Source organism: Platalea leucorodia (genome assembly GCF_965183815.1).
Source record: "Platalea leucorodia genome assembly, chromosome: W".
NCBI lineage: Eukaryota > Metazoa > Chordata > Aves > Pelecaniformes > Threskiornithidae > Platalea > Platalea leucorodia.
In genome coordinates this window covers 39,359,739-39,383,535 of record NC_138859.1, presented here as the reverse complement: position 1 = coordinate 39,383,535, position 23,797 = coordinate 39,359,739, and the positions used below count along the sequence as shown (strand labels likewise).

At 40.2% G+C, this 23,797-nt stretch overlaps 1 protein-coding gene across 3 annotated transcripts in view; it reads left to right on the top strand.

Annotated features, from left to right (window-relative positions):
* The window catches only part of LOC309601683 (rapamycin-insensitive companion of mTOR-like), an 88,951-nt gene that overhangs the window by 6,734 nt on the left and 58,420 nt on the right, over window positions 1-23,797 (top strand). For all 3 annotated transcript variants that reach the window (XM_082334850.1, XM_082334849.1, XM_082334851.1), the window contains exons 3-4: window positions 9,136-9,233; window positions 22,299-22,363. In XM_082334850.1, the coding sequence (XP_082190976.1) occupies window positions 9,136-9,233; window positions 22,299-22,363 (163 nt within the window). The remainder of the gene's footprint in view (window positions 1-9,135; window positions 9,234-22,298; window positions 22,364-23,797) is intronic.

Genomic DNA, 23,797 nt, shown 5'->3' with positions numbered 1-23,797 from the left:
GCAAAATGGTAAAGATGATAGGACAGTTACCCACCCATACTAGAAATGGCTACTGACAGTTAGCACTTGTTTGGTTAATATGAAAGAGGTACATCTCTATACCCAATGTATATAGATTTTATTTGTTGTGAGATGAACTACAGCTGTTGATTTATGAATACAGAATAATTAGTAGGAGATACTTGTGCATAGATGTATGGTATTTACAACAAAACAATATGGCCTTGCTTTATGGAAAAATATGTAATTACTATAAAAGAATAACAGAATAATTTCATTAATCTCTTTTTATAGGAGTAAAAGGCTTGAACAGTCACAGCTGTGGGCAGATGAGACCTGTCCTGTCCCTAGTGCAAGGGACTGGAGTTTCCAAGCATCATCAATCTGTGCACTATTTTTAACTCTTCAGGTTATAACATTTTTTTGGGGAGATGGCTGGGTAGTTATCATATATTCGCCACAGTTTAAAGGTTTCCTGCTGCAGTTAGTGCTGTGTTTCAACTATAAAACCTGTTTTTTAGAAGTTTTAGCAGTAAAGCAATACTATCTCACTCACTAGGAATAATTAACATAATTTCAAGGGTGAGAATGTAAGGATGGCTTTTCTACACACATAATCTCAGCATCTTGGTTAGAAATAATATAAGTAATTTGGAAAGTGGTCCATTTTTGAGCTGCTGTCACTACTTCAAGCTGACTGCAACACCGGAATGTATATTTTATGTGACCTTTATCCATAGTTAGGAATCTGTAAAAAAAAAAAAAAAAAAAAAAAAAATATTATTGTCATGGTTTAACCCCAGCTAGCAACTAAGCACCACACAGCCACTCGCTCACTCCCCCCTGCCCCGGTGGGATGGGGGAGAGAATCGGAAGGGTAAAAGTGAGAAAACTCATGGGTTGAGATGAAGACAGTTTAATAGGTAAAGCAAAAGCCATGCACGCAAGCAAAGCAAAGCAAGGAATTCATTCACTACTTCCCATCGGCAGGCAGGTGTTCAGCCATCCCCAGGAAAGCAGGGCTCTATCACGCGTAATGGTTACTTGGGAAGACAAAAGCCATCACACCAAATGCCCCCCCCCCCTTCCTTCTTCTTCCCCCAGCTTATATACTGAGCATGACATCATATGGTATGGAATAGCCCTTTGGCCAGTCTGGGTCAGCTGTCCTGGCTGTGCCCCCTCCCAGCTTCTTGTGCACCTGGCAGAGCATGGGAAGCTGAGAAGTCCTTGACCAGTGTAAGCACTACTTAGCAACAACTAAAACATCAGTGTGTTATCAACATTATTCTCATCCTAAATCCAAAACACAGCACTATGCCAGCTATTAGGAAGAAAACTAACTCTATCCCAGATGAAACTAGGACAGTATCCACCCCTTATTCCATACCATTTACATCATGCTCAGGTCCCACATTATGCAATACATCCTCTTTAACCACCACCCCCCTTCCCATCCTTTGATACAATACACAGGTATCGTTCCCTTAGTCTATGGACCAGCCCTGTGAAATGTCTGTAAAATGTCCACAAACATCCACAAATGTCCACAAAATGTCCACTGAGTTCATTTACTCCATGACTTTGGGCTCCACCTGTGATGGTGGTCACTCAGGACAGGAGAGGTGGTGTGTTGCGTGGAGTTATTGGGTACCAAAGCCAGCTCAGGTCGGGTCACTGCTGCACTTGCACTGCTTCTTGTAAGGTTTCTCCTCCATTGGTTCAGGTGGTTCCTGCTATGGTAATTCCTATAACATGCAACTCAGATCATGGGTTACAACAATTTTAAAGGTATTTCCATTACAATCTCCACCCCTGGACCCTTTGGACCAGACCATTGGGTTTAACATTGCAAGGAACTCCTCCCCTTGCCCCTGCTCTGGCTTGAGGTCCCTCCCACGGCAAACAGTCCTCCATGAACTTCTCCAACGTGGGTCTTTCCCATGGGCTGTAGTTCTTCACGAACTGCTCCAGCATGGGTCCCTTCCGTGGGGTGCAGTCCTTCAGGAACAGACTGCTCCAGTGCGGGTCCACCCGCGGGGTCACAAGTCCTGCCAGCAAACCTGCTCCAGTCTGGACTCCTCTCTCCACGGGTCCACAGGTCCTGCCAGGAGCCTGCTCCAGCACAGGCTTCCCATGGGGTCACAGCCTCCTTTGGGCATCCACCTGCTCCAGCATGGGGTCCTCCACGGGCTGCAGGTGGATATCTGCTCCACCATTAACTTCCATGGGCTGCTCTGACATGGGATTATCCATGTCCGCAGACGCTTTGGGGTGTCCTGCTCCCGCATGGACTCATCCACAGGTCACAGTCCCTTCGACTCGAGTTCACACTGGAGTTCCAGCCTGTCCAGTACAGCAGCACAGAAACAGCAGCGATGCCCTGGCCATCTGCCAGCCCAGGCACATGGCCATTGCTGTTATCAAAGTGTTCCCAGGCACAGCACAGTAAGATGATAAGCAGTTCAGCAAGCAGCAAAAGCAAAAAACAGCCACTAATGAGCACTAGACTCTAATATACAGTAAGGCAAGCAAGCCCCGTGGAAAGCACAGAAGCCTGCCGATTAATAGCTAAACAGTACTAACAGCTATAAATTTGATCTAGCACATTCCAATTAAATCTGTCATTATCTTGAACCCTTCGAGCCTCACATTGGGCGCCAAAAAGGACTGTCGTGGTTTAACCCCAGCTAGCAACTAAGCACCACACAGCCGCTCGTTCACTCCCCCCCCCGGTGGAATGGGGGAGAGAATCAGAAGGGTAAAAGTGAGAAAACTCATGGGTTGAGATAAGAACAGTTTAATAATTGAAGTAAAATAAAATAGTAGTAAAACAAAAAGCCGTGCGCACAAGCAAAGCAAGGAATTCACGTTATGAGAGATTACATAATTGTCCTGATATCCCCTCTCCCCCCCGCAAGTTGATAATGGCAGGATATGCCTTCATTATTTAAGGTGTTGATAGAAAGTGTTTTAGCAGACTGATTATCTGCCTTCTAGGCTTACTGTCCTGGTTTCAGCTGGGATAGAGTTAATTTTCTTCTTAGTAGCTGGTATAGTGCTGTGTTTGGGATTTAGGATGAGAATAATGTGATAACACACTGATGTTTTGGTTCGTGCTAAGTTGTTGCTAAGTGGTGCTCACACTGGTCAAGGACTTTTCAGCTTCCCATGCTCTGCCAGGTGCACAAGAAGCTGGGAGGGGGCACAGCCAGGACAGCTGACCCAGACTGGCCAAAGGGCTATGCCATACCATATGATGTCATGCTCAGTATATAAACTGGGGGGAGTTGGCCAGAGGGCAGTGATCGCTGCTCGGGGATGGGCTGGGCATTGGTCAGCGGGTGGTGAGCAATTGTATAGTGTATCACTTGCTTTGTATATTATTATTGTATTATTATTTGGGTTTTTTTATTATTGTTGTTGTTATTATTGTTGCTATTCTATTTTATTTTCCTTCAGTTATTAAACTGTTCTTATCTCAACCCACGAGTTTTCTGAGTTTCACCCTTCCGATTCTCTCCCCCATCCCACTGGTGGGGGGGAGTGAACGAGCAGTGTGTGGTGCTTAGTTGCTAGCTGGGGTTAAACCATGACACTTGCATAGACACCTTTAAGTAACTGATTCCTAATGTTTCATTGCTTTTAATAACTGATAACTCATTACTATTTCAGTGGAAATGGAGAACAGTGCATTAATGATCCTAGTTGCTGTGTGTTTCAATCATCTTCCTTCATTTTGGCAGCATGTGGTTTAGCAAGCCACTAAGAGCATCTTTGCAATATACAGTCACATAGCACTTAGACTTTAAAAATCTCTATTAAATGTAAAGATGTATAGTAAGCTAAGCAGGATCATCTATTGTGATTCTTTCCTTCAGTAAGAGGAAAATATTTTTTGTGTTCTTAGTCAATTATTAAATGCTTAACTGTAGTGAATACAACTTCCGTCTTTAAGAGAAGTCTTTAGGCATATTTAGTCTTTTATTATGTCACTGGAAAGCAGCAAAATAATTCACTCTCTCAATTTTGGAGATTTAGAAAGCAGGCATTCTTTATTGCGGCGCCGGGCAGCACTGGGGATAATTCCACCATAAGTGCTCCGAAGGCTTGATAGACTTTCAGTAATTATATACTATGAAAATATACATATTCATAGGATTTCCGAGAATTCGTCCACATAAACATGAGATTTCCTGGAACTTATTAACATATGTAAATGTCCGATCCGCATGCACAATCATCTTCCGTGGTGGTCTTCAGGTGGTCTTTGGGGGTCTTCAGATGAAGGCTCGTAGTCTTCTTCACTGTGTTCGCTGACTGACCTTTACTTCTGCGCAAACTCAGTTCTGGGATCACGTATACTATGTCCTTCAAGGTCGGTTTGTTCTGGTCTAATGGTCATCTTGCAACTTTCTTATCCTCATGGTTCTGCATATCTGCTCTCCCAAGGCCTAGCTGTCTAAAGGGGAGTATTCAGGAGCTTCTTATCTTACAAGTGTCTTAACTATTCTCAAAGATTTGCTTTTTGTTTGGTAAAGGGGAGTATTCAGGAGCTTCTATCTATATTCGCAGGTATCAATTACACTTTTTGGCACTATGATTCTAGTAGGTGTGATACAGCTGCTAGTGCATTCTCTCACTTGAGAGTTTACTTCCTGTACATACATTGGTTACTGTGTACAGCTACTGTCCTAGCATCTGCCAGGTGATGCATATAAAATATACACTCCTCAGTTTAACTCATTATGCCTGACTTCAGAGTTACTGGATTATTTGCATACTAAAGCCTACCATTCTTTTTGTTTGCTTTTTATTCACATGCGCATAACAGAATAGCGAACTGCCATGCTGCTAGCCTACTGAATGCTGCTAAAGCCATCAGGGGAAAGGAGTCCTCACTTGTGCTAATATAGCTATTGCTGGTCCTGTTTCATCCCTGCATTAGATGGAGCCTAGCTGTTTTGTGTAGCTTGAGCTCTGCGATGATATTTCTTTCTGGAGAATGGGATCTGTCAGAATGCATCGTGATTCTCATTGGGGAAAAACAATGTCACAGTCCTGAAGGGATGAAAAAAATTAGTCAAGCCCTAAACAGTTATGAGAGTATAAAAACAAACAACAGCACAACTTTGAAGATTTTTAATATACATTCATCTATGAATTACTTTAAGGCATAGAGAATCATGGAATTCTTGAGGCTAGGGTTTTAAAAACACATTTCACTGTGTGCTAAGGATTATCATTATGTGTACCCGGTGTTACTCAGTGCAAACAGGTGTGGGTGAAGAACTGTGTTTGGTGTAGTAGGAATACACAGAACAAATATTGGCTACTGCAAAGTGCTTGCTGTCCAAAAAGGAAGACAGATATACAGAAAATGAGATGGTAGTGATTAGCAAGTTAAGCTGTTGTTGCAGAACACAAGTGTGCTGGCTTGAAACTTTTGTATATATCAACAAGTTTTTAGATGGGATTTGAGACAAAGTGGCTTTGTATACATTAATCGAGGCAACTTGCCGGGTGTAAAAATGCAGGTAAAAAAAAAAGATAGTCTGACTTTTGTCTAATGAGTCTCTTCTGCTGTGTGTAGATTTTTGCATGACTTCAGTATTCAGTTTGACTCAGTAACCCAGCATAAAACTTACCCAGCCAAAAGAATGAAAAGTATCCTGCCAAATTAGTTAACAGAATCATTTTAATGTGAAGTCAATGGGTGCCAGAGTAGTTTAAAGGATAGGGTGTATCGTATAGTGGGACAGGGTAGAGGGAAGGAAAGTAAGGGAGGGGGTTGTGCATCTTTTGGCAGAAGAAAGCTGTAAGATCAGCTCAGTCATTTTGCACAGCTCCACCCTCAGAAGCACCATGGGAAAGAATGTGAAGATATTTGGTTATCATTATGGGCGAACTTGAGTCAGCACCTCAGTGATGAATGAGGAAGTCAGGAAAGAATAGACTGTTGAGGGGTCTTAAAATTATAATGAGTAGCTTCTCTTTTTTTTATTTCAGATAGAAAAGCAAGAACTTCTGAAGGGGTAAAGAGTAAGGGCTGGTTAATCAGAGCTAAGAAATCTCTGCAACAATGGTCTGAACTGGGGTTGTAAAAAAAAAAAAAAATTGTCCTTGTCAACACCAACATGAGCTGTTAAGCTTGACAATGAAATGTTAAGGCCATGATACTACTACTATTGGGAGATCAGTTTCTGATTGTGTGCCATGTTTTTTCTGTTTCTGCGTTAGTCCATGTTCCTCAATGCTGTTGCATGAGATTTTATGACAGGAAGATATGCAGTGCTGTAACTGATCTTTAAGAGAAAGCCACATGGCTTAGTTGGTAGAATCTAGAATGTATTTAGTCTCTTTTCAAGTCTATTTTAATGTAAGGGACAGAATAGCAAGAAACTATATCTCTATTTGTGAAGTCACGTTATTTTGTTTAAATTTTTATATCTGCAACGTGTGAAGTTCCATTAGGCCTGCCTACCTTCCCTATTGACTTTATTTTTATTAAAAATGAGTCATGCTAGAGTAACTGAGTAAATTTTCTACTTCTTTCTAATATATCATGCATTTCCAGAAGAGGAGAAGCAGGATAGCCTGTCTTTCCTTGAAGTTAATATGTCACAATTCTTTTGTTAACTTTTTTGAAGAGTTTTTTTGCAAGAAGGTTCTTCTGAAGTTTAAAACAAGGCTTGATGGAAGACTTAAACAATCTTAGTTCTTTCTGAGGTAGCATGCCATTAGAGGTTTTTTTTTTTTTTTTTTTTTTTTACTGTCTTGTTTTTTCTACAGCACTAGTGTTGCTGATATTATCAAAGTGTGAGCCAGATAACTTGCTGTATTCATATTATCCATTTGATAGTGGAAATGCCTGTCATGTTCTCAATTTTCTCAGTGTTGTAGATCTTATGCTGGGGTCCCTACTTTGCTCCAAATTACTTATCTGCTAGTGAAGCTTCTGGGAAATAACTGGCTGCTCTGCTAAGCACTACAAAGATGGTTTTCCTTGGACTTTTCTGTCTCTCTAGAAATGGGAGCTTTTCTCAGCAGAAAGAGGACGATGTGAGAAAAGTTGCTATAACTGCAGTTTTTCATACATGTGTAGAGTAAAATGGGTTTTGTGCACGTTTTAATTATGAAGCCTCATTATAAAGGTGTGCTATTGCTACAGAATTGTTAACGTGGGAAGTGACAGCATCATCGTGTCCTGGTTTCTTCATGTCCAAATTGGCTGCCTTTCTGCACAGCACACCTCGCTCACTTCTGAGTTACTGCCCACAGTATCAGGTAGCTGAATAGAAATGTTCATTGCTGATGACGTATAAGAGGTTTCCTGGGTTAGTCTCGTGGTCTTTCCTGTCCATATAGTGAGCTTAGTTTTGGTAGAGGTTTACCTTGAGTATGTAACCATCTGCACTTTCAAAATTAAAACTTATAAGCATATTTCCAGTCATTTTGGAAAGTTATTGTTGCTGCTTGTTCTTCAGGGAATTGAAGTAGAACATTCTGGAGAGCTCTAAGGCTGCTCACCTGGGATCTTTCTTGTGGTGTAATGGGGATATGTTACAGGTCCAAAAGTGGTGTGAGCCAGGGAAATTCCCACTCATAACCCACGGCAGACCAAAGTGTAGAAATGAACCAAACTGTATTTTCAGAGAAACGAAATTATGAGGAAGTTATTTTCCTCTCTTATTATGTTCCCTTGAAATTAGGGGTTATGATGTAAACTATTTGTAGTGTCACAACTATACCAACCTACTTGTCTTCAATGTTTCTCTTTTTTCTTTTTTTTTAATGTTTTATGCTATTGCAAACCTCTAAAAATGAATTAAGCCCTGGAAAAATAAACTATGCAGAGGAATCCTAAACTTGGGATGGATCCAGTAAGATTTTCATTGTCTAATTTCTGTGATTGTATCAAAGATTTTTTTGTTGTTGTTGTTGCAGGGTGGGTGAGTCCAAACAGATGCATACACGTATTCCAATTTAAATACAAAGTTATTGCATGTTTGGTTTCACTGTTTCATTATGCATAGTGTTCTGCAATGCAAGGTAGCTCTGTCTTGTGGCTGTGTGTCTGACAGTTGACTTCGCTTATTGCTGTGACTAAGGTTTGTGGAAGAGGATATTTCATACAAGCTGTTAATGATTGAGATTGATGCCTGTCTTGTCTTCCCAAAATCCCACTGACCCTTTGTCTGAAAAAAATCATAATTATGTGGTGTGGCAGTAGCATGTCTGTACATGTGCTAAAGTCTCATTATAAGCAGTGTAGTCAATACAATTGATTCACCTTACCCTTGAGTAAGGGTAAGCTGTTCATACTGTAGTAGGAAGCAAGTTTCTTTTACTGGAAGCCAGTATGGGGCACCACACACAAAACCCTTCTCTTTGCTGCTTTCCAGATGTCCAGTGTTTGGACTCTTCTTCAGGCTTTTTCTAAAGACTTTATTTTATGTAATGCATTTTTTTTTTTCTTTTTTGGTAATGTAGTACTGGTGTCTGAATCCTGGGGATTTTTTTGTTGGGATGGTGGACCCTTAGGAAGAAAGGAGAAGTTCCTACTCCCACTGCTTACCTTGTAGTTCACTTCCCATGTCACTGCAAAGTCCTAGCCCTCTAGTAAGTTTAGGGTGATTGTGGACAGAGATTAATATGGAGAGCAGAAAGAGAGTCCTGTCTTCCCAAAATCTCACCGACCCTTTGTCTGAAGGGAAAAAAAAATATCACGTAGTGTGGCAGTAACATGATATCTTTTTACTTCTGTCTTTAAGTTTACTTCTTGTCTTTAAATTACAAGGGGATTAAGGATAGAGCTGTTCAGTTATGAGATGCTAGGATTGGAGTTTCAGATACTAAATGGATTTCTTCATCAACTGTAAATCTAAGATATTGATTGAAATCTGCTTTAAAATAGGAGTCTCTCCTCCATAGGCTTTAGTATTTATTCTAGAGAACTCGGGTATGCCTGGTTTTGGTTCTAGGCATAAATCAAATTAATGCTTCTTGAGGGAAAATGATCTGCGTCCTTAATTAAGACCAGGAGAGTACCTGTTATATTTAGGAAACTGTATGTTGAATGCATGTTTAGATTTTAGATTTTTTTTTTTAAACTGTATCTGTTTTCTTTTGCAGAACCCTGTGATAATATGCGAGAGATTCTCCAAAATGTGGCCAAGTTACAAGGCGTTTCAAATATGAGAAAACTAGGACACTTGAATAATTTTACTAAGGTAAGAGCTCAAATGGCATCAGAACAAGTGATCATATGGGCAAAATATTTTATATGTACTCTATCAGGTGTTGGCTGGGAGATTCATGAAACAGTATCATGGAACAGTACTTGGAATCTATGTACTGTGGGAGAGGAAAGGAGCAAATAAGGACAAGCAAATATGTGAATGCAGGGTTATGCTGAAGTTTGTCTACATGTCTTACTGGCTGAATTTTCGCAGTATTTTAGTGCTTAGAAGCCTGAATTATCTCTCAATTCATGCAATTCATATTGCACAGATAGAACCAAAGATTGGTTCCTGCTTCACAGAATTGAATCAAAAATATGAAATGCCAGACTCTCTGGATGTAAACTGACAAAGTATGGTGAGGGAGAGGACTGTATCGATGAGCATGATATGCAGTGGTTTGGGCATTAATAGAATAGCAACTGTCAACTTTCATTGCAGGTTTCATAGTGAAAAAGATTTAAAGGGACAATTTCTAGAAATGGTCTGTATTGCTGATTTTTGAGGTGCTGCTTCCAAATCATAGGAATGTGAAAGGTACTTGCCTGAAAGTATGACAGATACGTTGGAAGCTGATGTTGTGAGCTGACAGGGGGCAAGAATTAAAAACTTACTGCAGAATGAGAGATGGTAGTCTGAAGAAAGAGACCATGAAAGGCCCTCAGAAGGAGAGCAAGTACCATTTTTTTGGTAGAGGGGGAACACGTGGAGAGCAGCAGAGAGGGCTGATGGGATGTGAGCAGGTAGTTATGAAAGGCGTGTTTGTTGTAGCATACTGAATGGTTGTGGTTGGACCAGTGTTCCATTTGTCGAGGCAAGGGAAAAGTGCGCTGCAGTCAATGAGCTAGGAGACATTGGAGCTTCAGTGTGAGTGTTACCCAAATGGATGGACTGATAGACAGAAGGAGCTGGTAAGTTGTACACCTTTCTGATAGAGCGCCACAGATAGGGTGGCATGCCTGAAGATGAAAGCCAAGTTTCTGTGACAGAGGATGAATCCTGCAATCAGCAGTAGCCAAGAAACAAGTTAGTAGTGGAAAATTTTGTGGGGAAAGTAAGGTTTAAATTATTGTTGTTGTAGATGAGCTGATAACAAATCATTGAGTAAGATAACTGGGAGGCTGCTTGACAGTTTTGAAACAATCTCAAGTGAAAGAATAAATGCTCAAGGGCAGGTTTGGGGGACCAATTGATATGAGAAGGACAAACATGCATCATAGTCTTTGAAGTAGGCATTCTGCTTGGCTGTTGAAAGCACTCCTTGTAAAATTGAACAACACTTCAGTGGTAGTGTATGAGATTCAGTTAGCAGGAGGGTGAGTACTGAGAACAAAATTATGATAGCAAATAACTTTATCTTCTAGGGCATTAATAACAAATCTGTAAATGTTCCATTTTCTGAGTTGGCTCAGAGCACATGTAGGTACATAGCATTCACTGAGGAACTGAACTTGTTTATACTGAAATCTTTTCTTTGGGTCATTGCCTTATTGCATCTGTCAGTTTATGTCAGACATCCACCATTGGCAAAATGCTGCTGCTGTTACTGAGATTCCCAACTGTATTTCGAGAAAACCCATTTTTCTGCTAGAAAAGGCTGATGCGTAGCTGTATTTCCTTTTTGTGCTGACCTGGAAACTTATAAATGTAGGTGCTTCCAAATTCTCTAGTTGCCTTAAAATTAAAGAGCTGGATTAGGTTTGCAGATGCATGATCCTAGTGAAAAGTCAATATTTGGAAGTATGTATTTTAAAAGAGTGTTGATTTTACTACTACAGATGTTAAGCACCTATAAATGTGGTAAATTAACAAATATGCATAATGTAATTAAAGAATGAACCAAATTTTTTTAAAGTTAATTTTGAAAAATTGAATAATTCCATAATTGAATATTTGAAGAATTTGTTCCTTATACTTACGTAGTGTTAAAACTGGAAAATATGTACAAAAACACAAAGAAGGTTTTCATAAATTGAACTTAAGACTGGCAAGAAATGATGAATTTGTGAAAAGCAACTCGCTAAAATTAAATATGACTTTTGAAGACAGAGACTGTAGTTCATAACCTGGTTTTGATCCTGAATCAGAGTGATCCTGTATAAAGGAATCATCCAACTATTTGATGTTTAGCACTTGTTCTTACAGTCATCTCCCTGGAATATCTGTTTTTATAAATGTATAACTTGTGCATTTGGTTTTGGAAACTTCCTATTTTTGTTTGAACTGTAAATGCAGTTATGAAAATAGAATAAAAGTTGCAAATTGTATTGTCTCCTTTGTGCTTGGAACAGTTCTGTGTTTTTTTTTTTTTCATTGCAGTGGTTAAGACTGAAAGACTGGAGCTTGGGGGAGATGGTTTTATTTCCTTTTTGCACTCTGGTCTTCTACCATGAGTTGATATAGTCTCAGTTCCTCCTTTGTGAGATGGAAGTGTGGGGAAGACAGTGAGGTTTTGTGATGTTAGATGTGCTAAGGGCCAAGGATGTTTGTATCCTGTCTTGGAATTATATTGATGGTGATGAACTTGATTTGTCTGTCTTGCATTTTATGGTCCATCTAAAAGGCTACTAGTTATCTAGGATATTTGTCCTATGGGCAGGGAAAGTACCTTTGAAAATTTGTTTTATAGCATATTTCTGATAAAATAATACAGAAAAATCTATAAAACTTAACCCTCTTGCTAGGAATATTATTATACTTAAAAGAAAATGTCAGCATCAGTCTAAGCAGTTGCTCCCCACTGCCACAAATTTTTCCTTCAAAGACTGGGCAACTCTCACATTTTTGGTCAGAGGAAGCAAAATGTTTGTATTCATGTGGAAACAAATAATGCAAGTTAACATGGATTTTCCTGACAGATATCATGGTAGACATTATTTTGTATTAATTCCGAGACATCTGAGGTATGTTAGGTTCAGGTTTCTTTCCTTGAAAGAGGACTAGATTTTTAAGGGGGTGGTGGGGTATCCCCATATTTATTAAGGAGAAGGAAAGCAATCACCCTTTAAAAATTATTGAACTAGACTCCAGGATTTTATGCTGGATAAAAGTTAAATAACTTTGTATAAAATTGATTAAAATAATGGTGGTCAGCAGTCAACAGAATTTGTTACTTTATCTGCAAGAATGATACCGTACGGCAGATAACTTATTTGACGTTTGCATGCCTAAGAGACGTGACTCCATTTTCATTTGTCTTTCCCTTCAAGAGGAGTTTTAACTAGTGACGTTCAAGTCACCACAGCACCCATGCTTACTGTGCAAAGTATGTTGTATACATGATATTTTACAAAAACTTGCATTTCATTCATCAAATTTTAGCTAGTACTTCTTATTAGTAAAATCTTTAATGTTCACGTTCTTGGCTCTTTGGCTGTAGAATGTGGGTTATTCTTGCTTAACAGGTGCTGTAGCATCTTAAGTTTTCTGCTCCAAGAAATTAGCATTCCTAGTTCTGATGATACTCAGGCTATGAAAATTATGTTTTCTTCTGAATTGCAGCTGTGGCAGACTCAAAAATTTTTCTCCTCATCTGCTGCTCATCACCTAATACCTGAAGCTGCAGTTTTGTGTGCAAAAGGGCTTGTGAAGTACTGCCTAATCTGTATTGGACAAAAATAATCTTGTTTGTTGCAAACTGCCTGTATCACTATTTAAGGTAACCTCGCACAACTGGAGCGATGCAATGGATGGCTACAAGCTCTTCAGAAGGGATAGGCAAGGAAGGAGAGGTGGTGGGGTAGCCTTGTACGTTAGAGAGTGTTTTGATTGTATAGAGCTCAACAAAGGTAATGATAAGGTTGAGTGCTTATGGGTAAAGATCAGGGGGAAGGCTAATAAGGCAGATATCCTGGTGGGAGTCTGTTATAGACCACCCAACCAAGATGAGGAAACAGATCAAGTATTCTACAAGCAGCTGGCTGAAGTCTCATGACCTCTAGCCCTTGTTCTCGTGGGAGACTTCAACTTACCAGATGTCTGCTGGAAATACAACACAGCAGAGAGAAAGCAGTCTCGGAGGTTCCTGGAGTGTGTGGAAGATAACTTCCTGACGCAGCTGGTAAGCGAGCCAACCAGGGGAGGTGCCCTGCTGGACCTGCTGTTGACAAACAGAGAAGGCCTGGTGGGTGATGTGGTGGTCGGAGGCTGTCTTGGGCTCAGTGAGCATGAAATGATAGAGTTTTTAATTCTTGGAGAAGTAAGGAGGGGGGTCAGCAAAACCACTACCCTGGATGTTAGAAGGGCAGACTTTGGATTGTTTAGGAGTCTGGTTAACAGAATCCCTTGGGAGGCAGTCCTGAAGGGCAAAGGAGTCCAGGAAGGCTGGATGTTATTCAAGAAGGAAATCTCAAAGGCACAGGAGCAGGCCGTCTCCATGTGCTGTAAGTTGAGCAGGTGGGGGAGAAGACCGGCCTGGCTGAACAGAGTGCTGTGGCTGGAACTCAAGAAAAAAAGGAGAGCTTACCACCTTTGGAAGAAGGGGCAGGTGACTCAGGAGGACTACAAGGATGTTGTGAGGTTATGCAGGGAGAAGATTAGAAAGGCAAAAGCCCAGCTAGAACTTAAACTGGCCACTGCAGTTAAAGATAACAAAAAATGTTTTTACAAATATATCAGCGACAAAAGGAGGGCCAGGAAGAATCTCCCTCCTTTGTTGGATGCGGAAGGTAACTTTGCCACGAAGGATGAGGAGAAGGCTGAGGTACTTAATGCCTTCTTTGCCTCAGTCTTTAATAGTCAGACTGGTCATCCTCAGGGTTTTCAGGCCCCTGAGCTGGGAGATGGAGATAGGATGCAGGATGAAGCCCCAGTTGTCGAAGAGGTGGCAGTCACCGACCTGCTCCTCCACCTGGATGCTCACAAGTCCATGGGGCCAGACGGGATCCACCCAAGGATACTGAGGGAGCTGGCAGAGGAGCTTGCCAAGCCACTCTCCATCGTTTATCAGCAGTCCTGGTCAACCGGGGAGGTCCCAGATGACTGGAAGCTAGCAAATGTGACGCCCCTCTACAAGAAGGGTCGGAAGGAGGATCTGGGGAACTACAGGCCTGTCAGACTGACCTCTGTGCCGGGGAAGGTCATGGAGCAGATCATCCTGAGTGCCGTGCGGCACATACGGGACAACTGGGGGATCAGGCCCAGCCAGCATGGGTTTATGAAAGGCAGGCTCTGCTTGACTAACCTGATCTCCTTCTATGACAAGGTGACCCGCTTGGTGGATGAGGGGAAGGCTGTGGATGTTGTCTACTTGGACTTTAGTAAGGCCTTTGACACAGTCTCCCACAGCATTCTCCTGGAGAAGCTGGCTGGTCACGGCTTGGATGGGTGCACTCTGTGCTGGGTTAAAAACTGGCTGGACGTCCGAGCCCAGAGAGTGGTGGTGAATGGAGTCAAATCCAGTTGGCGGCCGGTCACGAGTGGTGTTCCCCAGGGCTCAGTGTTGGGGCCGGTCCTCTTCAACATCTTCATTGATGATCTGGATGAGGGGATTGAGTGCACCCTCAGGAAGTTTGCAGACGACACCAAGTTGGGTGGAAGTGTCGATCTGCTGGAGGGTAGGAAGGCCCTGCAGAGGGACCTGGACAGGCTGGATCGTTGGGCTGGGGCCAACTGTATGAGGTTCAACAAGGCTAAGTGCCGGGTCCTGCACTTAGGTCACAACAACCCCATGCAACGCTACAGGCTTGGGGAGGAGTGGCTGGAGAGCTGCCTGGTGGAAAAGGACCTGGGGGTGTTGGTTGACAGCCGCCTGAACATGAGCCAGCAGTGTGCCCAGGTGGCCAAGAGGGCCAATGGCATCGTGGCTTGTATCAGGAATAGTGTGGCCAGCAGGACCAGGGAGGTGATAGTGCCCCTGTACTCGGCCCTGGTGAGGCCGCACCTCGAGTACTGTGTTCATTTTTGGGCCCCTCACTACAAGAAGGACATCGAGGTGCTGGAGCGTGCCCAAAGAAGGGCAACGAAGTTGGTGAAGGGTCTAGAGAACAAATCTTATGAGGAGTGGCTGAGGGAGCTGGGGTTGTTTAGTCTGGAGAAGAGGAGGCTGAGGGGAGACCTTATTGCTCTCTACAACTACCTGAAAGGAGGTTGTAGCCAGGTGGGGGTCGGTCTCTTCTCCCAAGTAACAAGTGATAGGACGAGAGGAAATGGCCTCAAGCTGCGCCAGGGGAAGTTTAGGTTGGATATTAGGAAAAACTTCTTCACCGAAAGGGTAGACAGGCATTGGAACAGGCTGCCCAGGGAAGTGGTTGAGTCTCCATCCCTGGAGGTATTTAAAAGAAGGGTAGATGTGGTGCTTGAGGACATGGTTTAGTGGTGGACTTGGCAGTGCTAGGTTAACGGTTGGACTCGATGATCTTAAGGGTCTTTTCCAACCTTAACGATTCTATGATTATGAATTTTGAACTGAAAACTGTTTGAGGATTTGACCTCTAGTAAATGGTCAGTGACACCTTCAGTTGTCAGAGTAGTTCACAAGCTCAGTATGTGCCTTTGGCTCCAGTAAGCTGACTAGCTTTACCCATCTTTCATTTATATGGCCAGCTACATAAGGCAAGCGCCTTGAAGTTTCCTGACTTATGCTGATTAATACAACAACATCATGGTTATTTCTTTCGGGTTTTCCCCACCCCCATGAGAAGTAGTAAGTGATAAATTACTGAAAACCAGAAGGAACTGTACAGTTGCATTTACCTAGTGGAAAATATCTTTTTGATTTGAAGTATTCATTTAGAATCCTTTATTATAGAAGGTTTATTCCACTGTTAGCTTCCGAGAGGTCCTTCATACCTTTTTAAACCTAAAAGCATATTTAAATAATGAACAGAAAAAAAGATCCACAGATATTGTTATTGGGATTTGTATTTTTCCTTCAAAAAGAAAGGTGCTTCTTTAAGGACAAAATGAAACTTAATTCATTTTAGCTTAACCCTAGCAATTGAATAGCATCAGTTATATGGAAAATGATAGTTTTAATCTGCTCAAAACTAATTCTATCATTATTTAATGAGGCTCCATTACTCTGTTTTATATATCTGTTAGCTTTTGACCACGCTGCTAAGTTTTACTAGGATATGGATTGATTTTGGGACTACAGGGGCTCTCACAGATTCAGTCTGTCTGTCTGATTCATAGTCTCTTGCATCATTTCTTGCTCTGCTTCTGTTGTCATTTTAGGGTCTTGGCTGTCCTTTGCAAAACCCAAGTATCTTAGAATCTGAATATAGTATTGACTGACTGTAACATTCACCCAAATAGCTATACACCACTATGGGCAAAACTTGATACCTTATGATGAAATATGTAGCAGATAGGAACAGAATATCTGCTTAGGGGCATTCAGCTGTGGAACAAACATGGAGAGCTAATGGGTCTAAATCCAGAGGATGCAGTTTCAGTAAGGGCTTCTCTTAAGACTAGGATCTACTAAGTAGTCTCCTCATAAATATTATCAGTGATTGTTCACACTGTATTTCCAAAATTACAGTATAATAATTACATTTTGGACACTTGGAATAATATCATACTTTTACCTATTAATTGCTGTGATTATTCTGTTAAATTTGAATGGTCTTGGTGTGCACTCAACTTGTGTATGCTGTTGACCTCCTGTGGTTTTGTTGTTTTGAGCTGTTTCCAAGACATGTTGATGTGTTACTCCTATTGCTGTGACTCATCCAAGTAGCACGAAAAACTCATAGCTGACATTAAACATGAAAAAAACCTTCACTGTAAGTTAGTTACTGTCTGGCCTAGCATAAGTATCATTTTGTCCTAATATTAAATCATCCACTCAAAGATTCTGTGCTATTCCCATTCATTTACCATTATATCAAAAATTTAGAATTTTAGAGTTGAATTATAGGCAGTTTTAACAAGCAAAGTATATTCTGTGTGTGTATATGTATAAAAACATAAAATTTATTGTGTATATATAAAAATATACACACTTTTTATAAAATAGATATGTAAAATATGAAGTATATTTGCATAATTACAGGCATTTACATGATATGATAATCAATTGCCATTTTAGTAAAATATAGCAATGTGTAGCCAAAAGCAGATTTTAGTATTCTGGTATTGCTTGCCTTCAAACTTATACTACAATGATATGAATATTAATTGTTAAATGTTACAGTCAAAAACATGACAGTTATACTTGGCTTTGTCAGGAATTCAGACGTCTACAAACATCACTGCATTTGGGCTGGAATCATTGACCTGCTTGATGTTGTTTGAAGTTGAAATGAGAAGAAAGTGGCAAAGTTTTCCCTTAAATATATTTAAGACCAGACATTTATAACTGAGCAAATACCCAAAGCATTGAGACCAGCTGAACAGTATCTTCTTTATAGCAGCTTCCATGACTCCCCCCCCCCAACATATATCAATCCAACCTTACTTTTGCCAATTTTTTCCCCTAGACTAAATAAACCCAGTGTTTCAGCCTTCATGGGTGTATTTTCTAGCTGCCTTGTACATTTTTCTGCTACACTTTTTCCAGTTTGTCTGCTTTTAAAATGTAGTGCCCAAAATTTTGTTCTTTATGCAGTTTTGAGAGCAACCTGTGAAGTGGAAAAAACTTCTTCAAGGCTAGAGCCGTTAGTTTTCCACAGTTCGTTACTTATACAAACACTTTCATATCTTTTAGCTCCCTCCCAAATTCCTTTCCCAAGGCACAAGTGGTTAGTAGTTTTGCTAATTGGAAAATTACTGTTTCTGCAGGACATCAAAAGGTCTCTTAATCTCAAACATAATGCAGTCCTATTAGTATTTCCAAAAGTAAAATTTCCTTTTTTGGAAACGACATCACATTAACTCAGTTTATATATTGCTGTAACTTATAGATCTTGTTTTACTTCTGAAATTTGTTTTTGTATTTGACATTCTGAATGTTTTCTGGACATCTTGTATTTCTCTGCTGGGCTCCTTTCAGCTTTTCTGTCTCTCTTAATGTGTGGTACCCTGAATTATATGATATGCTGTTCCCTTTATTTAATTGAATTTTCTTATCCAGTTTGGGTGCTCATTTCAAATCACTGAAACATTTTGAATTCTGATCTTGCTGTCCATCTTTTAAATTCTTTTCTAGCTGGAAATCCTGTAAGCACACTACTGTGTGTAAATTGTAAAGAAAGCCAATACATAAGTAATGGTGGCCTGTTGGAATGAGAGTAAACTAATAGCTGAAGTAGCTAATCTTGTACTTACTTTTTTTCAGCTAATTTTATCTGTTCATTTTCTGTGAGAAATGTTTCACATGTATGCACAGACACAATCACACACTTTGATAATAATTATCATCACATTCAGAAATTTGTATCCACACAGTGGTTAAACTTTCCTCAAGTTATAACTGTTGTCAGGTTACATGACTATGTTTGAGTTTCAAGATAAGGTCAAGTTTCTTTCTACATCAGTGAGGGTGTGTGCAATGGGAGTACATATATAGAGCAAAACAGTTGGTACTGAGGAGCTAATATCCACACTGTATGTGTTTGGTAAGGAGTGGTTACTGAAGACTAGACTAGACTAGAGTCCTGAATGCCCTTTAGCAATTGCAGCAGGTTAGGTGTGGGTTCCTGGAACTTGTCATCTGCTTTAGTTTCATCTCAGGACTGCTCAAGATGCAAACGAAAGCATGGTGAATGTGATGACAGGAGACTCGCTTCAAAAATGCACTCGTGTTCCACACAATAGCAGCTTTCTCAGAACGGTTTTTTTTTTTTCTCCCCTACATCAGAATTATAATTTTTTTTTTTTTTTTAGTAGGAAAAAAGACTGTTGAAGATAATCTGGTATGTTAAATTAGGATTTCTCATTTGTGTCTGGGGTGGAATGAATGGGAAAGGGTTAGATGTATAAATGATGAGCCTAAACAAATATTGATGTACTTGTCTGAAAAACGAACTGGTTTTACTTACTGTCTTATCACACTGTTTTGCTTATACTACCAGCCAATTTTTAGAGTTCATAACTTGTCAATAGAAATGCTAAAGCAGCAGCGGTGGCCTTAGGCAGTCCAAGAACATGGCATAAAAATAGATTGATGCTAGGAAGTAACATACTGTCATAACCAGTTAATGCACGCAATTGCCTCGTTTTATTATCACTTAAATTTGAAAGGTGGGGGAAAATAGGTTGTATAATAACTTTCCTTATGTTTTATAATCATCTCTGATTATAGCCACTGTTAAAAATGCAAAATCCCAAATATTTCAACTAACTTAGATTATTTGAGCCCAAATATGGAGCTGATCTGGGCCAATTTAATAATTTGTCTCATTAACAACTTTGGATTTCAGCATTACCACTATGCATTTTTCTCACAATATGAAAAATAATTGTGGTAAAAAAAGACGTAATGTGGTCCTTGGAAGAATTTGTACTCTTTGAGCATAAACTTAAGTGTTTGAATTTAAACCTTCATGCTAATAAAATGGATTTACTTAAAAGCAGAGTTTCTGTGCAGTATGCTGATTTTTCAGGTGGAGGTGAACAGTAGAACAGGAGCATGGAACATGTTAAATATTTCAACTTACAGTAGCCTTAATTTAACTCATTATTTAGTTTATTATAAATTTCTTATTGTTAGTAGTAAATGCATATAATGAATCATAGAATCATAGAATAGCTTGGGTTGGAAGGGACCTTTAAAGGTCATCTAGTCCATCCCCCCTGCAATTGGCAGGGACATCTTCAACTAGATGAGGTTGCTCAGAGCCCCGTCCAACCTGACCTTGAATGTTTCCAGGGATGGGGCATCTACCACCTCTCTGGGCAACCTGTTCCAGTGTTTCACCACCCTCATCGTGAAAAATGTCTTCCTTATATCTAGTCTGAATCTACCCTCTTTTAGTTTAAAACCATTACCCCTTGTCCTATCGCTATTGGCCCTGCTAAAAAGTCTGTCCCCATCTTTCTTATAAGCCCCCTTTTTGAAAGACCACAATAAGGTCTCCCCGCAGCCTTCTCTTCTCCAGGCTGAACAACCCCAGCTCTCTCAGCCTTTCCTCATAGGAGAGGTGTCCCAGCCCTCTGATCGTTTTTGTGGCCCTCCTCTGGACCCTCTCCAACAGGTCTATGTCCTTCCTGTGCTGAGGACCTGTCGTGGTTTAACCCCAGCCAGCAACTAAGCACCACACAGCCGCTCGCTCACTCCCCCCCGGTGGGATGGGGGAGAGAATCGGAAGAGTAAAAGTGAGAAAACTCATGGGTTGAGATAAAGACAGTTTAATAGGTAAAGCAAAAGCCACACGCACAAGCAAAGCAAAGCAAGGAATTCATTCACTACTTCCCAGCGGCAGGCAGGTGTTCAGCCATCTCCAGGAAAGCAGGGCTCCATCACGCGTAACGGTTACTTGGGAAGACAAACGCCATCACACCCAATGTCCCCCCCTTCCTTCTTCTTCCCCCAGCTTATATACTGAGCATGATGTCATATGGTATGGAATAGCCCTTGGGCCAGTCTGGGTCAGCTGTCCTGGCTGTGCTCCCTCCCAGCTTCTTATGCACCTGGCAGAGCACAAGAAGCTAAAAAGTCCTTGACTAGTGTAAACTCTACTCAGCAAGAACCAAAACATCAGTGTCTTATCAACATTATTCTCATCCTAAATCCAAAACACAGCACTCTACCAGCTACTAAGAAGAAAATTAACTCTATCCCAGCTGAAACCAGGACAGGACCCCAGAGCTGGACGCAGTACTCCAGGTGGGGTCTCACCAGAGCAGAGTAGAGGGGCAGAACCACCTCCCTCGACCTGCTGGCCACACTTCTTTTGATGCAGCCCAGGATATGGTTGGCTTTCTGGGCTGCGAGAGCACATTGCTGGCTCATGTCCAGCTTTTCCTCCACCAGTACCCCCAAGTCCTTCTCCTCAGGGCTGCTCTCAATCCCTTCATCCCTCAGCCTGTATTGATACTGGGGATTGCCCTGACCCAGGTGCAGGACCTTGCACTTGGCACAGAACGTGAACATGGCACAGAGTTTGATATGTTTTGATAATTTTAGAACAGGGGTATTCACTAATTGGCACAAACGCTTCCTGAATTCCTCACTGAGGAGAAACTGTTAATACCACGCTGGCTCAGAACTGAACGCAAAACTGAACCTCTTTCAAAAAGGACAAAGTGTAAAGCTATTGCAATCAGTATTAGTCACTTGAGTTTTTAGAAGTGCTTGGAAAAGTGCTTTGGGATTTGGACATAATATTAAAGTATGTTATAATTTTTCGCTATGAGTAGTAAATGAGATTACTAGGGATTTCTTTGCGGCTCTTGCAAAGGAGAACAGCATCAGCTCTTCTTATAGAAGAGACCGTTTTCCTTTTCTCAGGAGGCCAAAACATAGGCACGCACTAGATTGCTCCTTTTGAGATTGGTTTTGGATGTAAAAACTGCACTTGTAAATTTTCAGTCTTGTGCTCAAAACAGACAGATATGGTTGACATGTTCAGCATTTGGGACAGTTTATTGGTGTCTTTTTGTGTGCATACATTCAACCTTTGCACTGATTTTTTCAGAGTTACAAATTCTATGGAATCGATGGCAGGCCAGGCCAAATGTCAATTACGGGACACTTGGCAGTGCCGTTTTTTCTACCTGTGCTGCTGTGGCAAAACGTGACAGTGGACCATCAGTGTCAATCTTTGCTTTAAAACTCTCATCCAAGCCCTCTTTTTGAATGCAGATGTGCTTTGACTTCAGTCAATTTGTCTCTGCTCAGGTTAGGGATTGCACAACTAATGGCTCTTCTGAAAAGATCTTAAAGGCAGCAAGAGGAGCAACCTGGAGTTGAAAAATTGATCAGTAGGCAGCTTACACAATTGTGCAAGCTTTTTTCTAGTATGAGAGGCCACAGATTTGTGTGTGTCTGGCATATATAGGCATAGAATACTGACAGTAGAAATTCTCAGGGAAGTCTGAAGTTGGTAAGTTTCCCCTTGCCATGAATGAAATTCCTCAGCTAGCTTTGAAAGCATTGCCAGAAATCTTCAATTTTACATAGTAATTTTTAAAGACATATAAGTAATAGATGTTTTCTTTTATTTTCAGCTTCTTTGTAGTACTGGCCATGCTGAAGAAAAGCTAGGTTTTACGTATGACAGCATCATAATATGGTAAGTAATAAGGTGCACTAGAGCAATACTAGGGTACTTTAATTGTTCTAGGTGCAATTAAATCAATTTTATTTGTACTTTTGAGCTAGTATTTTGTAGTTCTAATGTGTTTGAAATTTTATAATGCTGAATATATACACCTTATAAATATTTTAATAAGTAAAATCAAATACATTATATGTTTTGAGGCAAAGAGGGGAAAAACCCCTCCAAGTTAAAGTGTGGATTTATTATATTCCTCATAAATGTAGAAAATACCTCTAAATATCTCAGTACTTGCAGAAAGCACTTTCAGTAAAAATGTGCTCTTACAGAATTTAGAGTATATTCTTGATGTAGAACCAGGATTTAAAGATAAACATTTTATGTTAATTTGGCATGAATATATATCTTTGTAGTATCGCTTTCCTTGCTACTAAAACACCCTGTGTATGTACTTTCAAGGGGAATTTTCCTATATTTTGTTGGTGTTTCTGAGAGTCAAAAGTAACTACATGCTTATTTCCAGAACTTCTGTGTTTTTGCACAGGCGTTGGTAAATTTGTTCTGAGTGTCAGCATTGGTGGCAGAAACAACTAAGATCTAGTATTTAATATGATTTAGTGTTCTTTCAATTTAGTTATCTGACTTAAGAAAGCAAGCTTAGAAAAAGCTAGTCACTTTAAGTAAAATTTTGGGAAAACTTGTGTACCTTTTCTTGTGGAAATATTGTAAGTTGTTTTCTTAAATAGAACTGATTTTCCTTGCTAGAGCTAAAAAATGCTAATAAGTGTTTTTGTGAATCCGTATTTTGCTGTGAGCTTTAATAGGTTATCATCTTCTGATCTTATTTATGTAATCTATTATACTGTTTTATGATGGGAATAAACATCACTTGAAAGTATAACTTCAAAATTCAGAGTTTTTTACAAAATATTTTTAAATACAAGTCTTAAAAGTGTTATACAAATACTATTGTTTGTTTTTATAGGAAAAAGTTTGCAAAAAGATCTGCTAATCCAAACACAATTAAGGATATTAATAAGGAACAGATAAAAATGTTGTTTTCAGTAGACACATGAAGAAAAATAGCCCTCTGTTTAAAAAAATGCCAAAAATGGTTTCTCAAAAAATTAAAGACACATAGCAGGAAAATTATTTTGGTTAGTGACGTTACTTTGGTCAGTCCAGTGATTCCTCTGTGTATGTACATCAGAAGCAAAATTTTTATACGTATATGTAGATTATTCTGCTATAGTGATAATTTTCAAGCTCAAGCATACAGCCACAGGTGCACGTGCAGTGCGCATATCAAAATAATTTTCTTGATCCGATGGCTATTTTAGAGTCATGTAGTATGGGTTTATAACACTTTTTTTTGTCTTGATGTGCATTAACTCACATCTAATAATCTTGAATTTTCTTCACCATCTTGTTAACTATGCATACAGATAC